The 27,680-nt window shown below is 47.9% G+C and overlaps 13 protein-coding genes across 13 annotated transcripts; 5 read left to right on the plus strand and 8 right to left on the minus strand.

Annotated features, from left to right (window-relative positions):
• Nucleotides 1-313: 313 nt before the first annotated feature.
• Nucleotides 314-4,821, minus strand: BGW36DRAFT_310428 (mRNA capping enzyme-domain-containing protein). The gene is made up of 7 exons (XM_046212455.1): nt 4,471-4,821; nt 2,735-4,356; nt 2,504-2,670; nt 2,418-2,446; nt 1,668-2,037; nt 1,196-1,592; nt 314-1,126 (listed from the first exon to the last, which is right to left on the minus strand). The coding sequence occupies exons 1-7, from the start codon at nt 4,657-4,659 to the stop codon at nt 376-378; spliced, it is 3,525 nt and encodes a 1,174-aa protein (XP_046077639.1). The 5' UTR covers nt 4,660-4,821; the 3' UTR covers nt 314-375.
• A 51-nt stretch (nt 4,822-4,872) lies between these two features.
• BGW36DRAFT_5827 (C3HC zinc finger-like-domain-containing protein) lies at nt 4,873-6,647 on the minus strand. The gene is made up of 3 exons (XM_046222442.1): nt 5,934-6,647; nt 5,795-5,878; nt 4,873-5,739 (listed from the first exon to the last, which is right to left on the minus strand). The coding sequence occupies exons 1-3, from the start codon at nt 6,430-6,432 to the stop codon at nt 4,994-4,996; spliced, it is 1,329 nt and encodes a 442-aa protein (XP_046077640.1). The 5' UTR covers nt 6,433-6,647; the 3' UTR covers nt 4,873-4,993.
• Nucleotides 6,648-6,746: 99 nt separating this feature from the next.
• On the plus strand, nt 6,747-8,557 carry BGW36DRAFT_366666 (cytochrome c oxidase assembly protein cox15). The gene is made up of 2 exons (XM_046214769.1): nt 6,747-7,254; nt 7,305-8,557. The coding sequence occupies exons 1-2, from the start codon at nt 6,854-6,856 to the stop codon at nt 8,410-8,412; spliced, it is 1,509 nt and encodes a 502-aa protein (XP_046077641.1). The 5' UTR covers nt 6,747-6,853; the 3' UTR covers nt 8,413-8,557.
• A 242-nt stretch (nt 8,558-8,799) lies between these two features.
• On the minus strand, nt 8,800-10,675 carry BGW36DRAFT_285272 (lysyl-tRNA synthetase; the record flags this gene model as incomplete). Its single annotated transcript, XM_046210308.1, has 2 exons — nt 8,800-10,389; nt 10,463-10,675. 2 exons carry the CDS (start codon nt 10,673-10,675, stop codon nt 8,800-8,802), a joined length of 1,803 nt encoding a protein of 600 aa, XP_046077642.1.
• Nucleotides 10,676-10,878: 203 nt separating this feature from the next.
• On the minus strand, nt 10,879-11,584 carry BGW36DRAFT_366670 (uncharacterized protein). Its single transcript, XM_046214770.1, has 2 exons — nt 11,356-11,584; nt 10,879-11,299 (listed from the first exon to the last, which is right to left on the minus strand). The coding sequence occupies exons 1-2, from the start codon at nt 11,456-11,458 to the stop codon at nt 11,172-11,174; spliced, it is 231 nt and encodes a 76-aa protein (XP_046077643.1). The 5' UTR covers nt 11,459-11,584; the 3' UTR covers nt 10,879-11,171.
• Nucleotides 11,585-11,655: 71 nt separating this feature from the next.
• Nucleotides 11,656-14,649, minus strand: BGW36DRAFT_413110 (putative dynamin GTPase; the record flags this gene model as incomplete). Its single annotated transcript, XM_046219235.1, has 5 exons — nt 11,656-12,138; nt 12,188-12,326; nt 12,384-12,922; nt 12,960-14,420; nt 14,559-14,649. The coding sequence occupies 5 exons, from the start codon at nt 14,647-14,649 to the stop codon at nt 11,906-11,908; spliced, it is 2,463 nt and encodes an 820-aa protein (XP_046077644.1). The 3' UTR covers nt 11,656-11,905.
• Nucleotides 14,650-15,474: 825 nt separating this feature from the next.
• Nucleotides 15,475-16,976, plus strand: BGW36DRAFT_286033 (GDP-mannose pyrophosphorylase A; the record flags this gene model as incomplete). Its single annotated transcript, XM_046210377.1, has 4 exons — nt 15,475-15,540; nt 15,599-15,655; nt 15,727-16,896; nt 16,950-16,976. 4 exons carry the CDS (start codon nt 15,475-15,477, stop codon nt 16,974-16,976), a joined length of 1,320 nt encoding a protein of 439 aa, XP_046077645.1.
• A 342-nt stretch (nt 16,977-17,318) lies between these two features.
• Nucleotides 17,319-18,297, minus strand: BGW36DRAFT_421602 (uncharacterized protein; the record flags this gene model as incomplete). Its single annotated transcript, XM_046219590.1, has 2 exons — nt 17,319-18,092; nt 18,145-18,297. 2 exons carry the CDS (start codon nt 18,295-18,297, stop codon nt 17,319-17,321), a joined length of 927 nt encoding a protein of 308 aa, XP_046077646.1.
• An 875-nt stretch (nt 18,298-19,172) lies between these two features.
• BGW36DRAFT_5861 (putative oxidoreductase) lies at nt 19,173-21,220 on the plus strand. Its single transcript, XM_046222447.1, has 2 exons — nt 19,173-19,792; nt 19,845-21,220. Exons 1-2 carry the CDS (start codon nt 19,294-19,296, stop codon nt 21,167-21,169), a joined length of 1,824 nt encoding a protein of 607 aa, XP_046077647.1. The 5' UTR covers nt 19,173-19,293; the 3' UTR covers nt 21,170-21,220.
• A 100-nt stretch (nt 21,221-21,320) lies between these two features.
• On the minus strand, nt 21,321-22,130 carry BGW36DRAFT_421604 (uncharacterized protein; the record flags this gene model as incomplete). Its single annotated transcript, XM_046219591.1, has 1 exon — nt 21,321-22,130. One exon carries the CDS (start codon nt 22,128-22,130, stop codon nt 21,321-21,323), a length of 810 nt encoding a protein of 269 aa, XP_046077648.1.
• Nucleotides 22,131-23,557: 1,427 nt separating this feature from the next.
• BGW36DRAFT_421605 (uncharacterized protein) lies at nt 23,558-24,391 on the minus strand (the record flags this gene model as incomplete). The annotated part of the gene is made up of 2 exons (XM_046219592.1): nt 23,558-23,897; nt 24,195-24,391. The coding sequence occupies 2 exons, from the start codon at nt 24,389-24,391 to the stop codon at nt 23,558-23,560; spliced, it is 537 nt and encodes a 178-aa protein (XP_046077649.1).
• A 517-nt stretch (nt 24,392-24,908) lies between these two features.
• On the plus strand, nt 24,909-25,904 carry BGW36DRAFT_421606 (Alpha/Beta hydrolase protein; the record flags this gene model as incomplete). The annotated part of the gene is made up of 2 exons (XM_046219593.1): nt 24,909-25,232; nt 25,293-25,904. The coding sequence occupies 2 exons, from the start codon at nt 24,909-24,911 to the stop codon at nt 25,902-25,904; spliced, it is 936 nt and encodes a 311-aa protein (XP_046077650.1).
• A 971-nt stretch (nt 25,905-26,875) lies between these two features.
• Nucleotides 26,876-27,609, plus strand: BGW36DRAFT_421607 (uncharacterized protein; the record flags this gene model as incomplete). The annotated part of the gene is made up of 3 exons (XM_046219594.1): nt 26,876-26,948; nt 27,028-27,435; nt 27,509-27,609. The coding sequence occupies 3 exons, from the start codon at nt 26,876-26,878 to the stop codon at nt 27,607-27,609; spliced, it is 582 nt and encodes a 193-aa protein (XP_046077651.1).
• Nucleotides 27,610-27,680: the final 71 nt, after the last annotated feature.

Raw genomic sequence — 27,680 nt, forward strand, 5'->3', positions numbered from 1 at the left:
GCCTTGAGCATGCGTATGCTGGATGTGAGCTACATTTCAACACATGTGTACCTAAAAGTGAACTCATGACCACCAGCTCTAGGTCGTGATGACTACTCTGTTGAGCACAACGGAGACCCAAGGATCTAGAATCCTTTCTACTTGAGACGAGGTACAACCAGGTTACCTTCTAATCGCTTTCCTTTTTCTTTTTTGGTTGCGATTTCCTTTCGTACCTAGCGACTGTTTGTTTCTTCACGAGCTCAATGTCGTGTTTGAATTTGGATGTTGTATATATACAAGGGTTTGTGTATAATTTAATGGTGTTGTATTTGATTGATTAATTGAAACATAATCTCTTATTTGGGACATTAGAAAAGGCAAGAAAAGTATCCCTCAATCATCCTCAATTTCATCAACACCCTCACGCGCCCGAGACAAAAACCTCGACTTTGACTTTTCCCTTTTAATCTGTACCCTACTCTGAGCCCTCCGACCATCCCCTTCATCACTGCTCTCGTCGTTATCATCATCATCGTCATCGTCAATACTAACATCCTCGTCGTCAGATGTAATAGTAAACCCACTCTTCCGCCCGCCCTTCCGATGCCGACCGGTCCCAAACTGCGCCTCTTCTTCCTCCCTCTGCTCCGCCGCTTTCGCCCTGCGCACTCGCCTTAGCATCACGGGATCCGGTGCCAGTTCATTCAGCGTGATAGAAACCGAGCAAACGGGGCATAGCACGGCGCGCACACGGCGGGCGCGTGCACTGCGGCCGCCGCCACCTTGAAAATCCTGATCACCAGCAGCCACAGTCATCGAGCTGTTGCGGATGAGGTCTTCGATGACTTGACGTTCGAAGCTGTGTACGCATTTGGTGCTTTTCACGGGGTCTTCGAAGGTGCGGAGTGTCAGTGGGCAGGTGAGCGAGATGCGCTCGCGCTCGATTGCGATTTCGTCGTCGTCTTCGTCGTCCGATGGTGTCTGGATTCGCCCCGTGGTTGGTGATGCGCTGCCGGATCTAGAGTGGGATTCGAGATGGGAGAACCAGGTAGAGGAGTGCGGGACAGGGGGCGTTTCATTGCCCGGGTGTTTCGCATCGTGGACGACGCGGTAGAAGCCGATGTAATTGTTATGGTGGGCGTATCTGAATATTGAGTTGTTAGAACAGAATCAGAACCAGATAGATAGATATATATGGTGATGTTTCGCTTACCGCTGTGTCAACGATTGCCTTGCCCATTCCGCTTGATGTGCGCGTATCTTCTCCTCCAGCAATTGGGAAGGTATGACTGTAGCTGGCTCTTCATCCTCGTCCTCGTCTTCCTCATCAGCATCCGGCAGTTCTTCGTCCTCATCGGCATGTCTCCTATTCCGTAACCTCTGCTGTCGTTTTCTTTCCGCAGCATCCTCCTCGGCCTCTGTATGCACCCCTTCAATCGCATTCTTGAGCCCGCTCAAACGGTACTCCCCATCAACTACCACACCGCGCATTCTTTCCTCGGCCAGCGTAGTCGTATGCTTGACTTTTCTTTCTAATTCCTCCAGCCGCTGCAGCTCAGCAACATCCTCTTCATCCTCTCCGTCTTCCCCATTACTCTCATCCTCGTCATCTTCCATCTCTTCATCCGATTGTTCCTGATCAGTGACTTCCTCTCCATCCTCATTCGTCACCGTCCTCTTCGTACCGCCCTGCTGTTTCCGAATAGCTGCCTTGTTCTTCTTTCGCGCGGCGAGTTTCTTTCGTTTTTTGCTCTCATACTGAATCCTTGCATCTGTAGCACGCTCGTTGACTTCAGCAGCTGTCTCGGTCAATTTGTCGCTTGCTTGTTGGATGTGCTGCGCCACTTGGCGGAATGAAGGCGCCGATAGGAGCGCGGCAAGAGCGCGTTGACCAGCGGCGTTGAGAGGGGCGTAGAGGGGTTCGTAGTCTGGCGTCGGCGGGCGATTGCCGTCGTTGTTTCTGTGAGCTGAGCGTGATGGTGTCGCGGTGTCGCGGAGGAGAGAGTGGCGAGAGTGGCGAGAGGAGGATACTCGAGAAGACATGATTATTATGTCCTTGCTCTGTGTTTCCTTTAGTGTTTATTGCTAGATGTGACTGTTACAGTCATGTGAGCGTTTTATGAGACCATAAAGCTGAGCTCGTGAATTCGATAGGAGTGAAATTTCAGTCAATCCGAGTTCAGGTATGTTCAGACGAGGGTTGTTTCCTGAAAAGAGAAATGAAAACAAAATTAAAACCAAGACGTTGCGATGCGGCCGCCGATAAGATCGCGCGTCGCGATGACGCTAGTCCACATTAGGATATAGTAGACACGAACGCAGCCTTGAGTCTTTTTTTAAATTTAAATGATCCTATTGATAATAACGATGAGGTACAAATCCGCTCAAAATAGATGTACAAGAACTAGTAGTATTATATGAACCTCACCCTAAACCTTGTGGAAGACGAAGGCATGGTAGAAACCTAATGCGGATTAGACAAACTTAACATTGAATAATCAAGTGATAACTTCAGACTTACTTGCTGCCTCGAGCTCCTCATCTGTGACGAGAATCGGTCCACCGCCACGGCCACGAACGCCCATGCGTTCGCTCAGTGGTCCTAGTTCAGGGTCGTCTTTTTCTTCGTTCCAAATATCCAAAAATGGTCTTCGATACAGGAGCTCAAGATTGTACTCAGTTGTGAGACTAGAAACAAACAGTAGAAGTCAATTTTCAATTCGGCGAGAGAATAGCAGAGTTTGAAACTTACTATCGGAATGCTTCCCACGGTACAACATATTCCGGAATCTCTTCAACGGCTTCCTCCATGAAATAGCTGTACTTCCATCCAAACGGTGGACGAAAAATCCCATCTTCGGGCGTCTTGCCTGGGAACCTCACCCGATATATACCGTTTCCCCATTTGGGGATGTCTTCTTCCACTTCACCGTCCTCTGTTGTTTCTTCTTCAGCTGCGTCCTTTTCTGCTTTGCGTTTTGTATGAAATTCGGCCACTTTGGCGCTGATGACATCAGAATTCGGACCCACGCCGATGAATCGTCCTCCCTTTTTGAGAGCACCGGCTACATTTTTTAGCATCTGGCGCGCTTTTGTTTCGGATTCAAAGGCATAGTGCATCGAGAACATGCTCACTACGACGTCAAAGCCGCCGCCACCCCAACGAGCGTTCATGAGGTTGGCATCGGGCCCAACATTAGGATCAATGCCGACGTCTTGTATGATGCGAACATCGCCTAGCCACTCTCCGAAACAATCCTTGGTAGCGAATTCGGCGTGGAAAAGAGGATTGCCTCGTCGATTCCGTGGGTTGCGATTACCATGCCTCATTCCATTGTACCGTTCACGGGCCTGGTCGATAGATATATCGGCAGGGTCCAGCCCAACGTAGAGATCCACAGCCTGAGGGGCCTGCTGCCATTTTCCAAGATCGCCTCCCTTGCCACAGCCCAAATCAACTACCAAAAGCTTCTTTTCTTCAACTGACGGACCCCCAGCATCAGCTGCCCAGTCATTCGTGCCGGTTTTGTGTGCCACAAACTCCTCGTCAGGCGAGAATTTTTGGATGACCGCGCTCTTGATCCAATTGTTGAAGCTTCGAAGTCCCTTGATCTTGCTGTCGGTCTTTCTCCATTCCCGACCTCGTTGAGGAACGGTATTGTAGTGCTGACGAACTACATCGGATACGCCACGATCCTGCAAGTCCTTTGCCACCTCTTGCTGCTGAGCACGCTCTCTCTCTTCCTGTCGCCGCTTCAGCACATCTTTCCCAGCAATGCCCATACGTGCTCCCCCACCAGGCCGTTTCCTTTGCTTGGCTTGTGCCTCAGGGGTCGGTGACCGGTCACGAGGTCGTGGGGATCGCGATCTTCTGAACTCCCCGGCTCGGCTCCTTGGCGATTCTGAGCGTCGAGCCCGAGGCGAGCGGTCTCGTCGCGAGTATGCTGAAGGAGCATCGTTCCTAGGCGCTCGTTGATGTCTCTCCTCACGACGCCTACGCTTTAGCGAGGACTGGCTCGCAGGTTGGCTAGAGTTGTCATCTTCGACGGCGTTCTTTTTCCTTTCATCTGTCGATTGTGCTTGAGCATCAGCGGAGCCGTTGTGCAGCTGCGGCTCTACAGAAGCAGTATTGTTCGCTTGGCCGCCTGCCTGCGGTGCGTTCAGTTCATCGGCCATTTTTTTGGTTTGTTTTTGAGACAAGTCTTTGGTGGAAGTAGCGGCGCGATTTGAGGGATTTTGAGAGCGGGAATGGGAGTGTGGTTTTGGAGACGAGCCAGCGCTGACGCCAGGGAAGCGTTGTCTCTGGTGTGGAGCTTGGTCTCGATTTGGAAGGGCCTCAGATTCAGTGTGACCTCGATGAGGCGAGTGTGGAGTCTGTAGGCAATAGTTTAATAATTATGAGTTTAAACTAATCAGGTCTGAGCTGTGCACGAACAACGTGCCAGAATTGAGTCGGAAGAAAGGCACGAATAACACTGGGATGCCTACCGGAGAGCTGGTAGTATGCAATAATGTCTGCTGGTCAACAGAAGCGGCGGTGCCTGTCAGTTGGAGCTGGTCGAGCGAGTCGCGTTCTGCCGAGCGGTCGACGTTCTGCTCCTCCTTTAAGAAGCTGTCCCGGGCTGGATCGTACATTGACGCGCGCCGGCCGTCCTTTGCGGCGGTCTGCTCCTCCATGGTGCGTGATCGTGCAAGCTCGAGTCATCCAAGAGAGACCCTCAGGATGCTTCCAGAGATTACGATACGGCTGCAGCTTGCGAGCCTCGCGAAAGACGCAATCGCATTCATTGTTCGGCTGTTTTTGGCTTAGCGCCGGCTGTGACTCTTACACTCACTCATACCCCTTATAGAGCGAGAGTATCTAGAGATATACGATGGCATCAATGATATGTCCTGTAATGTAATTGTAAACTCCGTAATATGCATGCTAAACCCTAGAAGATCGTCATAGGAAATCGCCAAACACCTCGCTTGAAACAAAAGATTGAATCGTTCCATTGATACAACAGCGCTAATGCTTCTTTTCAGAAATGCTCTTTCTCGGCCCTTTCACATGTAATACATCTCGCATCCTGCGCAGCTTTGACCACCATTCTCGATCTTTGGCTTTCTGAGCGGCTTCATCCGCTGCTGTGAGATCCAGGGAACTGGCATCCGAGTCTCGCGGGGTGCTTTCTGCTGTACCCGTTGTTGACTTGATGTGTCTGCGATGCTTCGTTTGTATGTTCTGAGTCAGGACTTGCCAGCCGCTAAGTAGATCTTCTGGCTTCTCGGTCTGCCTTCCTGTACCGCTTTGTGCCTTGCCGTCAATCCAAGGGCAGTATTCCATATGCTCGCCATGTACCGCCAGCTTTTCATAAACGGCTTCCTTGCCGTCTTTTGGCTGGTACAACCACAGGCCAAGACGCCTAAAGCAAGCGCGGCATTCTAGCAGACCGTTAGAGCCATCTCTAACAACGTCCCAACCAAATAATGCAAATGCGAAAACTCGTTCATCGATGTTTTGCTCATGATTTTCCTGGTTATTGACCTTCTCTACGGGACTCTTATTCTGTACTTGTTTGCCTGAATTGGTGTGTCCACTGAGAAAGTCTGGAGGCATAACGCTGATTATATCCGCCAGAGATACCTGCTCCGGTAGCTCGATTGTGTCTCTAGACGGTAGTTGGTTTTCGATGTTCGAAATCTTCAAGTATCGTTCTCGTAGCGCTGCAATAGCGTTTTCTGCGTTCGAAAGTGGGAGGCGATGGATCGTAGCTAGGATGAGTCGTCAACGTTTGATCAGTTTTGCAGTGTTGTTGTGAACGCCTACCATCGCACGCCTTGTTTCTCCAGGGGCAGTTTTCTTTATGACCATCTGAGATCATCTTTCTATATTCCTCGACAACTTTCTCTCCTGAATAGATATAAGCCGTCTGAATCCTCCCAGCACCAGTCGGGTCTCCACTTACGAACGTCTTTCCTCTCCTGTACTTTCTCGGTGTCCAAATCTTCAAAGTCATCTGTTTCATCTGGAAGCTTTACAACTAGTGTAGAACCGCATCCACCAACGCATGCCACCCGCATGTAGTCTGTACATGACCATCCACGTTTCGCCCACTCCACCTCATTTATCGGCGCCGGTTTGGAAGACCACCGCGTAACAGGACGAAAGGTCTCCAATCGCTCGAGGAAACGCTCTCGGTCCCACGGAACAAAGTTAGGGCGAACGTTGGGTGAGCTCGATGAGCCTCTGAGTATGCGAGACACAGTCGTCTTTGCCGACTCTCCGTCCCCTCTAGCATCTCCAACACGGACTCTCTTTATCGATGGCGGATCGGCCAACCGCTCCCGGGCGGCAGCGATGGGGTCCTTAGCGGCTTTTGCGTTTCCATCGCTTGTCAAGGGCTTTGATATCGACTCAAGGGCCCTGGCAAACTTGCGCTTCTTTGTTTCTAAAGCGTAGGACATGCTGGCGCAGCGTGGGTTGGAGGAGAATCAACGCTGACCCTACGCATAAACTACGAAGCGCTAAAGAGCTCCAGATCACGCTTAACCGTATTGAGAAGGATACAATGAACTGCATGCATGATTCAAGCAATGTAACTGGATTGAGGTGATGTGATATATAAAACCAGGCAATTGTAATTCGAATATATATAAGGCCGTGGGTATCTCTACATACAATAAACTGTGCGAGAGCAGAAATTGTGAACTGCGTGCGAGTCCGTGTTATAAATTATATGTTATAAATAATACTGGTTGCGTGATTGGCCCGTAGTCCGACCCGCCGCGCCGACAACAGAGCGAGATGTTCCGAAACAACTGATCGATAATTTCTGCTTTACCAAATTCCCTTGCCAAAGGCTTGTGAGCCCGCCAGATCTACAAAATGGCAGCGTTCACTGCTTCAGGAAGCGTACTCCGGGGCATTGGTGCTCGCTTTTCTTCGTCGGAACTGTTCACCTGTCGACAATGTTTACGAAATCGCGGTTACGCTGGCAGACCCTTCAGCAACAGGGCCTCGACACCTCTATCATCGCAGCAGTCAGAGAGGCTCAATTCCTATATTTCGACATTGAGAAGCAAACTCAGAACCTCCTTCATCCCTCGGAAAGCTCTACTGTCGACCGCGACAACAGCTCAACCAGCAAAAGAAGGGGTCGCGAAGATTAAATCTAGCTTTTTCCCGGATGTCAGCAGCAAATCTGTCGCATACTGGCTCCTGGGCAGCGCTGTGAGCGTGTTTGGAATTGTGATCTTCGGTGGGCTCACCAGATTAACGGAATCTGGGTAGGCTCTTCGATCTCACCAGCTGGCATGGTTACTAATAGGCTATCTAGACTCAGCATCACAGAATGGAGACCAGTCACCGGCTCGTTACCCCCAATGAACAACGAGGACTGGGAGGCTGAGTTCACGAAATACCGATCCTCTCCCGAGTACAAAATCTTGAACCCTAACATGAATTTGGACGAGTTCAAATCGATTTATTATATGGAATGGATCCATAGGCTTTGGGGCAGGTTTGTGGGGATGTCATTTGTCATTCCTGCAGTCTATTTCGTTGCCAGGAAGAAAGTCTCCAAGCCAATGGCCTTGCGTCTAGCTGGTATATCAGGCCTTATTGGGTTCCAGGGTTTTATCGGATGGTGGATGGTGAAATCAGGCTTGAAAGACGATCTTTTTGCTCCGGGCAGCCATCCAAGAGTCAGCCAGTATCGCCTAACTGCTCATCTTGCCGCTGCATTCACCTGCTATGTAGCCATGCTCTGGAACGGCCTTGCAATCTTGAGATCCCACCGACTATTAGCTAAGCCCGCGGCTGGTATCTACGAGCTCAAGGACTTGAAACACCCAAAGCTAGCACTCTTCCGTCGATCTGTTGCTGGCCTTACCCTCCTTGTTTTCATTACCGCAATGTCCGGTGCACTTGTTGCTGGCCTTGATGCTGGTCTCATCTACAACGAATTCCCCTATATGGGCAATGGCTTGACGCCACCAAAAGCCGAACTGTTCGATGGGAAATACTCCCGGCACTCCGACCACTCTGATCTGTGGTGGAGAAACATGCTTGAGAATCCGTCATTGGTACAGCTCGATCATCGTATCCTTGCCACAACCACGTTCACTGCTGTGATGGCTTTGTGGGCATATTCCAAAACTCCATCCATGAAAAAGCTCCTGCCGCGTGTCGCGAAGAAAGGTGTTCACGGTGTCGTCGCTTTCACCTTTGTGCAGGTAGCTCTGGGAATCTCAACCTTGATTTACCTTGTGCCCACGCATCTTGCCTCTACTCATCAAGCAGGAAGCCTGTTCCTGCTGACCTGGACTCTTGTACTTGGTAGCAGGGTTTGGCACCCATCAAGGACCGCCAAGTTGTTGCAGATGATTGTGAGGAATAAGACACGGCCCATTACTACATCTGCTGTTAATGCGGCAACGAAGTGAGCCCTTCAGGTATAAGTCTGTATATGTTCCTGAGTACTGATTTTAGTTTGTCTCGCACATATTTTGTATAACACTCCTCTCATGTATACTTAGCTCTCTTGTCTTGGTACATAGACCTCGGAATATATAACATCACCTAGACATCCATTTCTCTTGAGAAAAACACTTCCTCGTTGAATTAACAAGATTTGTTTGAAATCAACATTTGTAAGAATTGACCGGGCAACATTTTAGAAAGTACGTTAATTGACCTGACTTAACTCGATTTATGAACCATTGATTTATTTTGTCAACATAAGCCATGTGCCTCTGCTGCAAAGAAATAAAGCTGAAAACCCCCATGCCATCATAATTCTGATACTCTTGAAAACATGTCTACTTCGTAGTTTATTTGTGTGGAATGCCCTCTTCCGGCTGAGGAGTAATACCAACAACCTCTGCAGCCGTGGGCTTCTTCTCAGTATTGTCATCCTTCATGAATGGGAAGGTGAGGACTTCCTTGATAGTGTAATTGTTGGTCAAGAACATAACAAGACGATCAATACCCATTCCCCAACCACCCGTTGGCGGAAGACCGTACTCCAGACTGGTGCAGAAGTTTTCGTCGATAAGTTGGGCTTCGTCGTCACCTTGCGACTTTTGTCTCGCCTGCTCCTCGAAACGCATACGCTGGTCGAACGGGTCGTTCAACTCGGTGTACGCGTTGACAATCTCCTTCTTGCACACGAAAGCCTCGAAGCGCTCGCAGAGACCGGGGTTGGAGCGGTGGTACTTGGCGAGAGGGGACATCATCTGCGGATGGCCGGTGATGAAGGTGGGGTTTACGCAGGTTTCTTCAATAAACTCGCCGACCAGCTTGTCGAGCATTCTGGCGTTGGTCTGCGGGGGAGTGCATTCGACACCAGTCTTTTCAAGCATTCTCTTAAGGAATGCGTTGGTCTCTTCGGTGTGCAGCTGGTCGCCAGGTGGGAATTTCTCGCCAACGGCCTCTTCGAGGGCCGGGATCATTTCGACGCGTCTCCAGGGGGCCTTCCAGTTGACGTGGTAGGTCTCGCCGGTTTGTGTGGTGTATTCGGTTTCGTAGCCACCGGTGACGTGCTTAACGAGGCCGGAGACGAGCTCTTCGGTGAGGTCCATGACGTCGAAGACATCGGCATAGGCCCAGTAGAACTCGCAGGTGGTGAATTCGGGGTTGTGGGTGAGATCGATTCCCTCATTACGGAATTGACGACCCAATTCGTAGACACGCTCCAAGCCACCGACGACCAACATCTTCAGGTACAATTCGGGGGCCACACGCATGAAAAGGTTCATGTTGTGCTCGTTATGGTGGGTGATGAAAGGTTTGGCAGTAGCGCCACCAGCAATGGCGTTCATCATTGGTGTTTCAACCTCGGTGAAATCGCGGTCATCCAAGAAGCTACGGACATACTTGACGATCTTGTGGCGAGTAGTGAAGACGTTGCGCGAAGAGTCGTGCATGATCATGTCTAGATACCGCTGACGGAACCGCAGCTCCTGGTCTGTCAAGCCACCACCTGGAAGGGCGTGAAGGCATGGTGCAAGAAGCAGGACTTCGGTGGCAAAGATAGACAATTCACCTTGGTCACGACTCTGCGGGTTACTGCGCCCAGGGAAACCTGTGATACCTATGATGTCGCCTCGGCGAAGTTGTTCGTGCTGCTTATCGAAAGGAACATCACCCTTCGCATTTTGAGCTTGGCACAACACTTGAACCTTGATACCCTCGGCGCGGATATCGTAGAATACTAGCTTAGTACCCTGGCTTCGCTTGTGTAAGATACGCCCGGCGATTTTCAAGGTCACATCTGGCTTCTGCTCGCCCTTGGTCAAGGGTTCATAGTCCTTCATAAACTGGCGCGCGTCGGTGGTGACTTGGAACTTGTGGGGATAAGGATCAGGGTTCTTGGTTTCGCGTAGCTTGTTGATCCTTGTTGCCCGAATATTAAAGTATTGCTATACAAGACGGAAAAAAAATTCAGTTAAGCCCGAATAATCACAAAGCGCCTCTCGATGGAAGTCAACTTACGGTGGCTGACAAGTTCAGTTCATCCTCCTCATCAGACTTCTTCTTCTCTGCCTTTGGAGGGGCAGTGGCCTCCTTCTCCTTCTTCTTGGCTTCCCTCTCCCTGTTCTTCTGGCGTCTCTTGAGCTCGGACTTGGACACCTTCTCACCCGTGACCTCGTCCAAGATGAGATTGGCGACGCCAGCCTCAGCCTCCTTGACACCGGAATCCGCCATAATGCGAGTGCTATAGAATTAGTATGAGAGCCGGGTCCAACCAGTATGATGTCGATGTCTCTTCTCAGAGCAACAGATTGGGCGCGATGGTAACTTTTTTTTCTCTGCTAAACCAAGGTGGGGTTCGCACCGAAAAAAAGGCTGTGCGGGGAACGGACAAGGGCGGCGGGCGAGTCACTTTCTGCCGATGTTTGGAACCTACAGTCCATATATGCCAATGAAAGAAAATGTGCCCTTTCCTAGGACAGAAGATGGCTTTATATACTCGGATCTATATGCAATGAGCCAACAAGATAGCAGCTGGGCTAAGCACACGATATGTAAACTACCCTCACCCTATGACGTCGTAGGATTTGTCGCCATCCGAGCCTTCCTCAAAGTTTCGCTTTTACGACTCAGCTACAATGAGAATTTGACACATCTAATCGTCAATTAATGAAACTTATTCTTTACATACCGAAGATCAATTCCAAGAAGCCGAGACCTGGAGGATTCCCTATACACTTGTCCCATGCTGAACCAACATTATAGGCGGTTGATGACAACAATGAACATGACTCATAATAATGTTGCGAATGCGATCAGCAGCATATCCATGTATACCCATGTGAGTCATTAATAAATGTAACATATATCCCATTCTTACTTTTCTTCTATGCTCAATCTCACTATGTAGCTAGCATTTTGCATCGTGACGCGTATACTTGCCCTGATGGTGGACACCCAAAGTGATAGATTAGCACATCTGGATAATAAAGCAACAAAGCTATCTGTCAAACTCATGAGTTTCTCATCACAGAACTTTGAAATTTTCTAAATTAAAATTTATAGTTACACAAGCCTAGTTCCATTTAATATAGGATTCCCCCGTATCCGGTTAGGGTATAGGGCTTAGGGCACTGACGAGGGACTTCTGCAAATATCAAGACTTTCATTACTGTTCGCTTCGAGTATCAACATTATTATGATAACAATGATCACTCTGAAGTGACAAAATACCCTCTTCCGTACATCGCATTTTCAACAACATCATAAAAAGATACACTTCCCAATCCTCCGACAACCAGTCTCAAAACCTGGGGGTTATCAGAAATTCCGAATGCAGGTAGAATATTCAGGCTCGAACAGAAAGAAAATATTCAAGTGGCATTGAAGGGTGGGCACTGAATTAGCAACATTAACGACAGCTGCGTACGATCGGAGCAAATATCTCAAACCGAGATTCATCAATCACCCAAGCTCGCGGAACACCTGGGATTTGCTATCCTCTTCGGGTGTAGAAGGTGGTGGGATTGCAAACGTATTCTCGTCGTAGTCCATTACGTTGCTCTCATTCTCTAGCATCGATATGGTTGCAAGCCATTCTTGGGCAGTACCCAGTTTTACTTGCTCCTTGACTAATGACTCCCGCAACCGTTGGCGTTCAGGATCTTGGGCCATGAGGCGAGCACACAGAGCCGTAGCTTGATGAATTGTTAGCTTTCGCGGAGGGTTATTTCAGACAACACTTACAGTCCTGCCCATACACTCCCAGTTTATCTTCGATCACTGCATGCATCTCTTTACACTTCCAGAACAATTTTATATGCACATTCTGGCAAAGTGAATCGACGAAGCGCACTGAGGCCAATTCGTAATAAGCACGGGAGCTCTATGAGACAAGAATAATCAGTCAACCCCCTTCACTCTCGGTGTGAGTCCAACTTACTGCCATCATTTTTATTTCTTTTTCGAACGGATCGGGTTCGACAACCTCAAATTGCTGGATTCTGGAACTGACCTTGGTGGCATCGTCAGGTAGTTCACCCTGGGACTCTAAGTACTTCTTTGTTCTGGTATACTTGCGCCGGCGGCTAAAATCCTCAAGGTGACGTTTTTCCAGCTCGTGAAGGCGTGCATGATCCATTGTGAACGGCTTAGAAACTTCAAGGGCCAGTAACTCAGAGGCTTGCAAATCCAAATCCTGCTTTAGCTGTAAAATATGCTGCTCAACTATGCTGGAAACCTGGCGGTGAAGCTCCGTATCTCGATATGGTGCAAATACTTTGTTGACTTGATCCAAAATATGGCGTTTCACCAACTTGTGAACAGCGCCGAGGAAAATATCGAGAGGTTTTCTCCAATGTGTGACACTCTGCTTGTTAAGAGCATCGATAGCCTGAGGATGAATATTGGTCAGTGTGGTACCTGTCGAATGATCCTCATTAATATTGCGGATGTCAGTGAGATGAAAATTATGCGCTGGGCCTTGATTTTAGTCTTAGCAAATGTTCATTTTGCTTACGTGGGGAGAGGAAGAACCTGCCCTTGAAATTATTAAAATGCTCCGTCTGATAAAACTGTTTCTGTCGCGAAATTGATGGCGTTGCGGGTTTGGACTCTGAATAACTAGTCCTCTTCTTGGGGGTGTGCATTATTGGAACGATCTCGCAATCAGAATCTGCCTCGTCGGTTTTCCTATGGAAAATATCCTGATCACAAATCATTTTGAGTGTAGGCCTCGTTTGTTGGAGAGCCAGACGGAAGTCGGAGGCTATATGGTTGAAGATTTTGAGCATGGGTATTTCCATTCCTCCGTCTACACATGCTTCAACCCGACCCTTGAGCTCCTGGACCTTAGCACAGAGAGCGTAGGGATTGTGCTGCTTCACGGGATCTGGAAGTAACTCGAGCTCGTGGTTTATTCTCTCGGCCTTTTCGTTTATCTGGCTGATGACATCTGGAAGACATTTTTTGATTTGGGCCAGTAACAATTCTGATAGAGCACTTTGTAAATTCCGGGTTCCGAATTTGCTCTGAAACATTGCCAAATCGCTTGTCCAAGGAACCCGTCGAAAAAACGAGTTCTCTTCATGTCGAGCCTGGAGATGGTCAACGGTAGGGTCAGGGTTGTTACGAATTACATAGTACCCGTGGCCGAGGAGGAACTTATGACCACCCAGTAAGTCAGCCCATTGACCAATATCTTCCATTCGGTCTGGTTTGGTGAGAACTCCCAAGGTCCTCTGGGTAGCTTTCATCTCGCGAACAATGCGTGCAGCACTCGAGTTAGTAGCATCGTCCGTCATCGGCAATGTGAGAAGAACAATGCAACTCTCTTGTGATACGTACTGTTTCACCAGAGACTCAACGATAGTAACGAGATAAGCTTCACTTTCATGTTCTGCCTGACTAATCACACCTGGGAGATCGTAGAAGGCTAGGTTTGGAAACCCACGAGCGGCGATAGCCAATCGGACAACGTTCGGGGAGAACTTCGCTTTCGTGTAAGTGTCTGAGCTGGACAGACCGCCAGGGACATACAAGGATGAGTCGTTTTGCGGATTTAGAATTGCCACCTGTGCGCATTTAATTGCCTCTTGTACTTCTTCCTTCCGATTGAGCGTAATGAAGTGTTCTTCTTGGGGATCCTGAGGCGCCCACGAACCGAGAGGGTTTGCCTTTGAGATCCTCTGTCTTGGAATAAAGGCGTATCCCTTGCTAAGAGATACCACGCACTGCCAAGGTTTGTCGCTCTCCGATAGATTGATCTCTATCGGGCATCTAGTACAAGTGCCTGAGCTGCGAGGGACTTTGATTTCGGCCATGCCTTCAATCAAGGACGATTTTCCGGTTGACTGATCACCGACAACGCATATCTTGGGAAGTGCGATTTTGCTGTCTTCGATGCCTAAGTGCCTTAGGTCTTGTATCCTTTTCACTAGATTTTTCATGTCTTTGGTCATACGACTGATACCCTCGGTTTCTGGAGCGGGACCGAAGGCTTGTGGAGTTTCTGATTTTCCACGAAGAGGTACTTCAGATGCTGTACTTGTAGTGATACTATTAGACATGGCTTTGGGATGGTTAGCTCAGTAATATGATGTGCATAGAGGTGACTAACCCGTAGAACCAGACATTGTTCCATTACCCAAGGAAAACGCCTCCCCTTTACGGACAGCCGGTACTACCGGTGGGGAGGTAGCAGAAGGCATCGTGATGTTTGCGATGCACTGAAGTTGTGTATAGTATTCCTTTACTTGTCTGCTGTAATTCATTTGCAGCCACCCATGTTCTGATATGCAAAGACGACAGTGATAGAGCTCACAAAAATCGAAGATGAGAGGGGTTGAAATGGAAGGAAAGAAGAGATAAGAGAGAGAGGGGGGGGAAGTGAAGTGAGAGAGGAAGATGGGTAGGGGAAGGAAGACAAGGGAAGGTGAAGAGAAATAGGTGGACTGGGTGCAGGTATACAAACGGAACCCCAACTGGCCAGGCTGCAGACTTTCGGGGGTCGCCCGATGAGCAGAAGCAAACGGATTTAGTAGATTATTCAGGATTATTACATTAACCGATATATTCGTTCACCAATTCATGGAATTTGCATATAAAGAGCTAAGAAAGACTGCCTGTTCTGGGCACGGTAAAGAGTCTAGGTAGTTCAACTATAGTGAATGATTCGCCTGGTGTATACGAGAAACAAGGAGTATATTAGCTAGTATAGAGGTACAATACACAATTGTGAGGTGGCTAAATCACCAAGTCGAAATTGTTGGCATGAAGCAATACAAAACATGACTGAAGTAGTATGAATCGATGAAGTACATGTGAAAGTGCCTGAGGCACCAGTAGCCCCCACTTGGCCTGATGCGGCGTATTGAACCCAACCGCCACTGACCGCCTGGCCAGCTTCAGGCTTCAGGACAACTGGCGCTCTGCACGCCATTGAACTGCTGGCACATATAGACTTCGCGAAACTCCACTTGCTTCATCTCACACAGTCCTCTGCGTTCCTAAATCGTATTCAATCTCGCCCGCCTATGCTTCGGGTACCGATCCGGGAACACCCCAGCAACAACATGGCGTCGACAAAAGCTGTTATTTTGGTAACTCGCTCAGGCACTGTTAGCTATTCGGGACTTGCTAATGTATTTATTCTGCCAGGTCGGTGGCCCTTCTCGAGGCACTCGCTTCAGACCGCTGTCACTGGATGTTCCCAAGGTAGGTCGCGTCGCAACCACCCCTGACCCCGCATTGGGACCTGGGTTGCTCACAGCAATGCGCCGATTTAGCCACTCTTCGATGTCGCCGGCCATCCGATTATCTATCATTCGCTGAAAGCAGTGGCCAAAGTCCCCGGGCTTCGCGAGGTCATTCTGGTCGGATACTATGACGAGACGGTGTTCCGGGACTTCATCAAGGACGCCAGCAAGGAATTCCCCCACCTACGAATTCAATACCTGCGAGAATACCAAGCGTTGGGCACTGCAGGAGGTCTCTACCATTTCCGCGATGCGATTCTGAAGAACAAACCCGAGCGCTTCTTCGTGCTCAACTCCGACGTCTGCTGCTCGTTCCCTCTTGGCGAGATGCTCAATCTCTTCGAAGAGAAAGACGCCGAGGCCGTTATTCTGGGAACCCGCGTCAGCAATGAGGCCGCAACCAATTTCGGTTGCATCGTCTCTGACGCTCACACGAAGCGTGTTCTGCACTACGTCGAAAAGCCCGAATCTCACATCTCGAACCTGATCAACTGCGGCGTCTACCTGTTTGCAACCGAGACTATCTTCCCTTCAATCCGCAGCGTTATCAAGCGCCGAACCACCCGTCCTCGATTAGTCTCCTACCCGTCGTCTGAAAACCTCGAGCCGTCGTTCTTTGCCGAAGACGAGGATGCCGAGAAACCAGAGGTTTTGCGGTTGGAACAAGACATCCTCTCTGATCTCGCCGATAGCAACCGCTTCTTCGTGCATGAGACGAAAGACTTTTGGCGCCAGATCAAGACAGCAGGCTCTGCTGTTCCCGCGAATGCCTTGTATTTGCAGCAAGCTTTCCAGGCACAGTCTGATGAACTCACGCCTCCCTCTGCGGTCATTGTTCCCCCAGTCTACATCCACCCAACAGCCCAAGTTGATCCTTCCGCGAAGCTAGGCCCTAATGTGTCCATTGGTCCTCGTGCGGTGGTCGGTGCGGGAGCTCGATTGAAGGAGTCGATTATTCTCGAGGACGTGGAAATCAAGCACGATGCGTGCGTGCTGTATTCGATTATTGGCTGGGGCAGTCGTGTCGGCGCCTGGGCTCGTGTTGAGGGCACCCCGACACCCGTGGGTAGCCACTCGACGAGCATCATCAAGAACGGTGTTAAGGTGCAGAGCATCACGATATTAGGTAAAGAGTGTGGAGTTGGCGATGAAGTGCGCGTACAAAACTGCATCTGTCTTCCATTCAAGGAGTTGAAACGGGTATGTTCGATCTAATTATTTCTATATTCATTCACTAACAAGAAACCTCACAGGACGTGACCAACGAAGTCATCATGTAGCCAAACCCTAGACCTTGTGTGTGTTTTTTGTCGACAAACCTCATTTCAAGCACGATGCTCCTATCTGGAGCGAATTGCTTACTCGCGAGCCCGTAAAAGTAAAGAATGATATCCTGATACTTCTTAATCTTTTGAATACATATGTCATTTCTCATGATAATGTGAACTAGCCATGAATACCATGTCTATGAAAATGTTACCGCCCAATGATTGCCTAAACTCATTTTGAAAGAAACTCCAACCCATGTTGTCCAATCCTACCCCAACCTTGATAAATATGCGCTGAAAATGAGTGAAAAAGCCGAAATATAAAAAATAATATCAACTTGAGATTAATCCCCGTCACTGGGAGTGTGCGTGGCGTGGTCGATACGACTCATAAACCTGCTGCTGCTCATCAAATCGAGAGTGTAATGGCGAGTACGGCGACGCCCCAGTCGCCCATCTCGGTCCAGGGGCAGGAATATCAGGGACACCATCATAATATTCATTACTCTCGACATGATGCTGCTGCTGTGACTCATGCTCAAATCCATCACGGTACGAGTTCGCAGTATTACCATAGTCGTTTTCCCGACCATGATGGTACCCAGTTTCCCTCTGCTGCAACGGCACTGCCTCTGGCCGCACAGCCCCAAACGCGTTATACGCATCAGCCCGAAGACCAGTCACATTCTCCGGTGGCGGGACCGGGGGTAGAGAATGGCCAGTCGCGAGCGCGGGTACGCTGCTTTCGTTGCGCTCATGCAGCTTAATATCCTCGCCATAATCACGCCGCATAGAGCCGAATCGAGACATGTTGTGGCGGTCGCGGCGGGCTATGATGTCTAGGATGATGTGGAAGAAGGTCACGACAAGCGAGATTACGATGAACGAGAAGAGGGTTTTGTATAAGCGGCAGACCATGATACCGGTCGAGGTGCCCCAGTTGCTGGCATCGCAGGTTGTGGCGAGGGTACCTTTCATGCTGTATCCCAGCACGCCGAGGGATAGGGCCCAGAGGAGGAAAATGATGATGTTGAAGATCATCGAGACGACAGGGTGCAGGCTATTGCGGCAGAAGAGGATACCCGTAAAGGCGAGGTTGAGGAGAGTGAGGAAGCATGTGATTAGAAGCTAAAATATGTCAGTGGACTGGTAGAGATAGTTGTTGATAGGAGTATCTTACGATTAAAAGTGCGTAAGGGAGTTTGTATCCATCCGAGTGTAGATGGACAGCAAAGTAAACAAGGATCCCCGTCACGATCAATGTTGAAATGGACAGAGATATTCTGGTGAAGTAGAACGACCCCGCAGAGTAGGAGGAAAATACACTGGGCATGTTTGCTGATGACTTGAGTCGTCGCCGTTTGTCGAGCTGCGTTTGTTCGGAGATGCTGGGTCTTGACTGAGGGTGGTGAATACGGAGTCAAACGCGGTGGCCAATCAATCGCTTGCACTATGCATCAAGAATATTTTGCAGGCCCTGACCGGAGAGGCTGTTAACGAGTGACGTCGCACCAGAATAGATGACAGAAGGGTGATGCAGAAGACAAAGGTCATAATACGATTAAATAATCGATAAAGCGTAGTTTATATTATGCGGCCTCGATCTATGACAGCTCTGAAACACGAGCGAGGCTATGCGGGCGGCTGCGCGGCCCTTGCCCCACTACGACCAATGGCCTGGCAACGCCACGGTCGACATGCCAATGTTTTGTCGTCAGCGACACAGCCTCTATTATTGCTGTATTTTCCGTATATAAAAATGGGAAGATTGACTACAGGCCGGGTTTTTATCTTACTCGGATTCTAGGTCTTCTCGTCAAATATGGAAAGGAGTAATACATAGCAAGAATGGGCATACATCAATAACGATAGATACTATGGACCCGCAGCTTGGAACTTGGCATTTGCCGATGTGGGCCTGAGGCCCCTGCGCCGGTGCCTGGCTTGTCAGACATAATAGATATTCTATTCTTGTGAGTATGGCTGGACATATTTGACGTGTATGTAAAATCACAGGCAAGAAAAAAAATATATATATACCAATGCTGATACTGGGTAGAGCAATGTTGGAATCAGATGACAACATCCCTGGAGAAATTCCTTAACGGGAATAGCGTGGTATTAATTGGTCAGCATGATTAGTAAAAATCCCATTATTAGGGCGAATCTTCCAGCAGTTGATGACTTCACTGGTTAACTGCAAAAGGCGTGTTTTGTTATATATCAAGTTACCGGTCTCAATTATAAATATGCTGCTTTATATTGATACAATATACGTACCCTTAACAAAGCATCAATCACCGTCCCTCACAGATAGACCGACGGTACAATGTCGGTTATAATGGAGGACACTCTCCCCTTCAACGAGGGAGAAATGGCCATGCATCAAAAACTCAATGTTCCGCCACGAGAAAACCCAACAACTCCGTTCCTCACTCCCTACGGGGCTTATATGTTATCGACCGCGCCGCTGTTGAGCATGGGAGCATTGGATACCGAGGGCAGGCCGTGGTCGACCGTATGGGGCGGCGAAGCTGGTTTCGCGGGGTTACTAGGGAAGAACGTCGTTGGTATGAGAGCGCTCGTTGATAGGGCTTACGATCCCGTGGTACAAGCTTTGCTGGGTGAAACCGCTGACGGCACGGTGATCAAGGCAGATAAGATGTTGTCTGGAGTTTCTATCGACTTGGAGAATAGAACCAGAGTAAAGCTCCATGGGAGAATGGTTTTGGGGACTTTGACGGATGCTGAGGATAACGAAGCCCCTTCAGATGTAGCAGGGAGCCGAGGGAAGATGCAGTTGGTCGTCAAAATTGATGAAAGTTTAGGTATGTTGAATCTTGTTCATCGTCTAGAAAATCAAACGCTAATAGTACATAGGAAATTGTCCCAAATACTTGAATAAGAAACATATTATACCAGCGGTACCGGAACCTCGACTTATTTCTGACTCCCCTCAGCTTCCACCACAGGCGATAGAACTACTTAGCCGTGCGGACTGCATGTTTATATCCTCATCTCATAATAACATTGACATGGATACAAATTACCGTGGCGGTCCATCCGGTTTCGTACGAGTCATCTCTAACACTTCTGACGGAGCTGTCCTAGTCTATCCAGAATACTCTGGGAATCGCTTATACCAGTCGCTAGGCAACATGGTAATCAACCACCGGGCTGGCATTGTGTTTCCGGATTTCGAAACTGGCAATGCTCTTTATATAACAGCCACAACCGAAATTTTTATAGGAGAGGATGCAGACGCCATACTGCCAAGATCAAACCTTGTAATCAAAATGACTGTCGTAGGAGCACGGTTTGTCCAGAAAGCCTTGGCCTTTCGAGGAGTCCCGGGTGAGCAATCACCTTACACACCTCCGATGCGTTATCTCCGTAACGAAAAAGCCGACATAATTTCAAGCGCAGAACAGACCAATTCTATCATGGCAAAAGTTATCCAGAAGGAAATCCTGAATCCATCGACTGCTCGATTCCGATTTAGACTGTTATCTCCGACGAATCTCCCTAAGTATAAACCCGGTCAGTATGCCATATTCTCTTTCAAAGATGAGCTCGACCTTGGCTACAGTCATATGCGGGACGATGACCCACTGAGTCTTAACGACGACCTTATTAGAACCTTCACAGTCTCTTCATTCCCAGGACACGGTTTACCAGATAACGAGTTTGAGATTACAGTGCGAAAGAACCGAAAAGTGACCTCGCACTTATTTCAATGGAATCCACGCACGGATCTTGAGGTACCCATGATGGGCTTTGGAGGATCTTTCCATATCGATAAAAATAGCAAGGATACATTGATTCCATTCATCGCTGGAGGTATCGGGATAACCCCTCTTCTCGGCCAGCTACCCGGCCTTGACATGTCGCGTCTTCGACTGTTCTGGTCAGTATCTATTAGCGATATCGGTCTCGTGCAAGACACATTTGATAGGTTTCCTAACTTACCATCATCGACTACGTTATTCATCACGCAAACAGATATTATTGAAAACAATGCCATGAAGAATGAGTTGATATCAATTTTGAAATCTGGAGCTATAGTTCGACGACGTCGAATAGAGGCAAAGGATTTGGATGTTTTTGCTGATACTTTCTACCTTTGTGCTGGAAGTACATTGCGGGCTTCGGTTTTGGGGTGGTTGAAAGGGAAAAATGTGATTTATGAAAATTTCACATATTAACCATTTTTTAGGATAAAATTACAATTTAATATCTCATGATATAATAGCTAGATATAATCTTTTATTCATAATTTATTTTAATTCTATTACTTTAACGAGTATTTTATTCCAGCCTTTATAATTTAACAGAATTGACTCTTATATAACAACCCTAGCAAAGAATCCCACCACCTCCCCTCATCGACTCATCCTCGAAACTCACCGATAAACCCTCAAACTCTTCCCGTAAGTCAACCTGGTCATCACATTTCCTCGCTGTATCAAAGTCAATCAAAACCGCCCTCAAGCCGTCACCCACAACAAGAAAATTGAACCGATTCGTATCCCCATGCCGAATGCCTAGCCCATGTAACCGCCGCAGCGTCTCCTGACAAACAGCGAAATCCTCTGGCCCAGCATGCCTTGCATTCGTAACCCGCTCCATTAGGAACCCAATCACCCGCCCACCATTACTATTCTCAGTCAAATACCCCAAAAACTGTGGTCCAATACCACTCCCATCAATCCATTCAAATGCCCTCGTTTCATTTTCCATATATCCAATTTCCCATTCAAAGCGGGCGAATTTGGCAATAATAACCTTATTGTCGAAATATCGCGTATGGCTAACCTCATATATCCCTGTTCGCAGCTTCTTTCCGAATGTAAGATCTAAATAATCCACGGATGTTTTGTGCCATTGATACTTGACGCTGGGGAACGAAGTCCGCTGGACACGCGCAAAGTGCGCTTGGTCGGTGCTTTGGTCTCTGGATATTAATCCATCGTTCCAGTCTCCGGAGGGGAATTGGGGGAGAATGGAGTGCAGCATTGGACCGAAACATAGATCTTCGGTAGGATATAAGCCTGGTTCAACGGTGAGATATTTGATACTCTGGCTGTCGACTAGGACACGCAAGAAGCTGTCGTCATCTTCATCGGCTTCTGCTTGGAGAAGCTCTATCTTGGGTTGGCTGTTCATTGGGGCAGGCTGGGCATGATAATAGCTGTTTTGAAGGCTGATGATTGATATGTAGATGGAGAACTAGAGTCTCTTGGAATTAAAAAAGGCTTCGTATTTGGTCTTCATAGACAAAGAGCTCGATCTATATCAAGAAGAAATCTACTTCTGTGTTGCTTTGACCTCTAGCCTGGTGCTCAAGAAGGGAGAGAAAATCAAATAATATCAGCAGATGGATGTTGTCAATAGCGAGTCGAAGAGCAATATTTAAGGAAAGTTAGCGCTTCCCGAAACTGGGCGGCCATAAGGATCATCAAATCCTGTAACAATATGCGATCTAGCCGACAACGTCTAATTAAGCGCTTTTTCCATGGATGCAGGCACCGCAATTATGTAGATCAATAAAAACAACGCGCTCTAGGCGTCCGGCTCTTAAAGTAGTATATTATTATCAAAAGACCCGGTCGTCACAACACCGACGTTAAAGAGGCCAGGCAATACCACATCTACTGAGACATATCAGGTCAACATGTACATCTAATATTATCGCATGTATACGTGTGGTTGTAACGGTTTGGGTTAGGGCTAGGGTTATACAATGACCCTAACCCTTTGCTTGTAGACCTCGAATAAGTGAAAGGTCTAAGTTCGGTCTAAATACTCCTAGGTTTCCCTCTATTCTGCATAAATGAGACCCCAGCTTCTTTGCGCCAATGTCTCAATCGTTCAAGCTTCTCCTACCCTCCTGATACCTTGATCTTGGGAAGGCACAATGTGATAGGCTTCGGCATGCATGTAGAATCGATCAAGCCCTCGAATCTCCCAATAACTATTATTTATGTTCTGAAACTTCCCTGCCGCCTTTCCGAAGCATCTAATCAAACGCAAATTATAACCCTTTCTTCGATAGAAGTGTTAAAATCTCTATGGAGCTTCTCCACCACCACTATATCCATGTCGTTCTCGGCGAACATGTTGGCTAGGTCCGTGAAATCCAGTTACTCTCCATATCCCGCAGCAGTCCATTTCATGAACCATTTTGCGCGGGATCATATTTCAGCACTGAGGATCATCCGCCGCTATAGCTAGGTTTTCTGTAATGAGGGACATTCGGCAGCGATCGGCTTCAGATCCTCTTCTCCTCTCCATACGACTGATGCCTTTCCATTATATCACCATAGATACCGCAGTAGTAGGCGAGACTTTCGGGCAATCTTCCCACACACCTTCGGGTTCCACCCCATGTTCCAAAGACCCCTTATACCCGCACATAACGGGATCCCAATCGAGCGAGTGCCACCCAGGATATCTCTCGTTGCCAAGAGTGCGAGACACAGCAGCAACCCCATCCCAATCGATGGGCCTTAGAGCTCGCCATCTTCGGATACGATGAAGTTCTAGATGTCAAAGTCTATATGTGCAAGAACAAAAGGATCCAATCTCTGGGCTCAGAGATCCAGCTGATCAGCTGGCGCAAGAGCATCACGAGACCCTTGGGAACCGGTTTCTGTCGGGGTGCATGTCGAGAATGTGGGTGTAGTATGCTTTTGGTAGCTGGATGCCGCACACTCGATATGTATAAGGTCATAGTCTAGATCCTTATGAAGGAACCATCGGTCAAGCATAGCCTTGTGATCAACTCGTCGTATAGACCCGATACCATATGGGTTGCCATCGCTTCCAAAGAGAAGACGACCGCCAGATCTAAATGAAAACCTATCCAGCTGCACCATTGCCGAGGCGATGTTCTCGAGGGCGCAGATTCGGCGTGAGTGGGTGGTGTCGAGGCTGGCGACGTTCAGGCTGCGTCCAAACCAGACGTCGTACAGAGGGATTTCAGAAATGAAGATCGTAATAATATAAGGACATTGAAGAGTGTTTGCGTGGTCGAGGAGAAGTCCAAAACATCAGGCAGAGGGATAGTGATCTCGCGCTTCAAAAGACGTACTGTGTTCGCCTCAGAGGCTAGGGCTGAAGCAGACAACTGATCCCATTTTGCTTGCTGTACCGTTGATGGGTATTTTCGCCATCCAGCGAAGGTCGATATCAAAGGTTATCGAGAAGAGTACATGATAAAATCCATACAGAGGCTTGCCGAATGATGGTTTCGCATTGGTGGTTCGATATGGTGATTGGAGGCACTGTAGAATGGCGCGCTCCGCAAGCAGAGGCAACTGTTCTCTATCAAGTGTCGAGAGAACTGCAGAAAACAATTCTGTCCTTTCATGATCCTCAGTAAAGTGCGAAGAAGGCGACTGTTCAATCAGCTGTTGTTCCGCCATTCTAGTTTGTGTGACGGCTCTGACAACCCTTTTGCTATATGAGTGAATAGTAGCGAGGATTCACCATCTTCGATGTTCTGGTCTTTTGGCGCCGCAGCTTAGTGAGTATGAGTATTCCCGCTTACGAACCCCTGGTTCTGGGCAACGTTGTCGGGAATAATCAGGACGGATCTACTGGTAAAACATGAGCAGTGGGATTCTGAATTAGGTGACCGCTTTCCGTAGCCACCCTCCATCGCGCAAAGTTGACAGTTTCTTGTTTCTGGGGTGGTCATCCAAGCCAACGTTAAACCATCTAGAATCAGCACGGGCTGATTCCCCCCAGCCATCAGTGATTGGCGGTAGAATAGTCCAATTGGGCATGGGAACAATTACCCCGCTTCCTGTCAGCTATTAATATAGTCTGCATAATACAGCTGATTTGAAAAAAGCAGAACATCAACTCTTTCCGTCTCCTCAGATTTGGGCGTACATACATATATTTCTGGAGTTTGATCGGCTTAGCGGCACCGGTGCTATGGACGACACTCCCAAACCACGATTCCGCACAGACAATAACAGTTCACAAACCTTCATATTGCCCGATGGACGAAGTTTAGGTTATGCGCAATATGGTGCGTTAACGGGGAAACCCATATTGTATCAACATGGCCATCCAGCCTCTCGCTTGGAGGCTGCTGGTTTCGATGATCTTGGCCTTGAACTAGGAGCTCGTATCATCGCTATGGATAGACCTGGCTTTGGTTGGAGTTCGCCACATCCTGGTCGAAAACTCCTTGACCACCCGAAGGATATAGAACATCTAGCAAACCATCTTGGCCTGGATCATTACAGTGTTTTGGTGTGCATAAAACATTACTCCCATGAATGCCAGATACCGTTTACTAACACCGCACGACAGGGAATATCAGGAGGTGGACCATATGCACTTGCTTGCGCGGCAGCATTGCCTGCCGAAAAGCTCAGGTGTGTATCGATTGTATGCGGCATGGGACCGCCTGACATCGGTATGAAAGGGGCAGATTTCATTCACAAGCTTGGGTTCGCAGGTGGATATCGCTATACTCCCATGAGTATCCTTCGATGGTTTGCCAAATGGTTTTGGTCTAGAGATCTGGCCGGACGCTTAGATCTGAGTGATGAGAAGCGTCTTGAACTTTTGCTTCAGCAACCAATCGCCCATGAAAAGGACGCCGATTTCTTAAAAACCGACTGGCCCCGTTTATACCTGCGTTCGACCCGAGAAAGCTTCGCGCAGGGATTTGATGCCATAGCAGAGGATGGAAAGGTTATGTGCATGGACTTGGGTTTTAAAATAGAGGATATTCGCCCAGACTTACCAGTGCAACTGTGGTATGGAAAGTTCGATACTTTCGTTCCGCCCAATCATGGTGTGCAGATCGCCGCGCGATTGGGGAACAGAGCACATCTCAAACTGGAAGACGAGACACATGGAAGCATAGTCGTGAATTGCATCAGAGAGGTGTTTGAGGATTTACTGAGCAGCAGTTGAAGTGAGGTATGCACCAATTAAACTTGTAAATTACACTGTATTTCTAGTGAGAAAATTCCCATCTCAGTCAGCTTAGTCCACAATCGAGCTAATAAATATATCGCCACTACAAAAAGTGAGAAAGTCATGAATCATATTCAAATGTAATTCAGATTCCTTGTATATTATAATTTCCAACTGTATCAGCGTTCTATCATATAGTTGGAACCCTAACCCTAGTGCGAACCCATTCCTTCTCCAAGGCCTAATTATTAGAATATCAACGACATATAAACGATACCACAAGATGGTACCAAGGCTTCCATTAAAGACCCAACTTATATGTGATGCTAACAAGCGATAAATAAATATATCTTAGATAGCCAATGCTACCGGGTATACTAGTTAAGGTTGCTCTATATGTGCACACAGCAAATAATTTACCCATTTTCATTCAGGTATTGCTGGCCATTTAACCCCACGATTCATCATATAGAACCTATGTTGAAAATTTCTCGATAATCTAGATCGTGGATTCGGTGATTTATGAGTGCTACGTGTATCGAGAAATTGCTGGTACATGTATTTGTTCGAATGGGCCAGGTGGGCCTCAAGGTTTTATAGCCAATCGTGACTATAAATAACCATATTGAACAATGAAATATTTTTACAAACGCCTGGAAAAACACGATCGAATTACCGAATAACCAATCAAATTACTAAACGCTTCAAGCTATCCTATTTTGAGCCGCCTACAACAAGCTCAATACAAAGATCTTTTTGAAATAAGGACTCAATGCTGACTCGAAACGACTAACCCGCATCAGTGCTTGAATATATAGTCTGTGTGATGCTTATTATGATTGTCTTTCTTCCTTCTCTTGACTACTACCACTTCTGTCAGTTCTGAATAAAGAGTGTTGCAGACTTTACTTATAAATACTTGCACTGCATTTAGATTGCACCTCTACTAGTATAAGCTGACAATCAAAATGTGCGAGAAAATCCTCCAGCATCTGTGGGTGGTACTTGCCGCTATCACGGTGATAGCCTCGCCTATCAAGGGTAAGCCAAGTCCTAGAGTGGCAGCCAGGTCACTACCTCCATGATCACTGGTGCTGACGAATATTTCAAAACAATCCAGATAGAGCGGTACAAGCAACCAAGGCAAACAAGCTCAATTACGTCCCGGTCAGCAATATCAGACACGTAGACCAAGGCGAGCTCAGCTGTCTCTCTGACAATAACTTCAATGAACAAGGAGACCCCAACTGGTTTATGTCCTATAATGGAGCTACTCAGCTAGCCAACGCCAGCTGCGGTTCCTGGCAGGCTTATGGTATACCTATGGACTACTCTCCTGGTGTTATGGTTTACTCGCATACTCCACACGATGCCTTTATGAGTATCAACGACTCTACCGACCCCCAGTATACTAGAGCACAGGTCACGTTCGCTTATATTGGTGGACCTAATTGCCCAGACCTTGATAAGCTCGGTATCGGTATTTACCCAGTTTGTAAAGAGCGCCTGGCGACAATTATCAATTACTGTATGACTCCCACTGATCTGTCTGTTATGCTTCTTTGTATCGTGTTAGCTGATCTGTTTCGAACCCGTAATAGGCGATACGGGCAGGAACGATAACCTCTGGAAACAAGGGGGCCGGTTCTTTCGAGACTGCATGGTTTGGTCCATCTGGAAGATGCCTGTGTCACCAACATAGTGCTTTTCAACCCGAGAGATCGACTTTGGTCCATAGAACAATTCCTCATCTAGGTTGTGCTGGGACGACTA

The sequence above is a fragment of the Talaromyces proteolyticus genome (genome assembly GCF_021365285.1).
Source record: "Talaromyces proteolyticus strain PMI_201 chromosome Unknown BGW36scaffold_1, whole genome shotgun sequence".
Taxonomy (NCBI): domain Eukaryota; kingdom Fungi; phylum Ascomycota; class Eurotiomycetes; order Eurotiales; family Trichocomaceae; genus Talaromyces; species Talaromyces proteolyticus.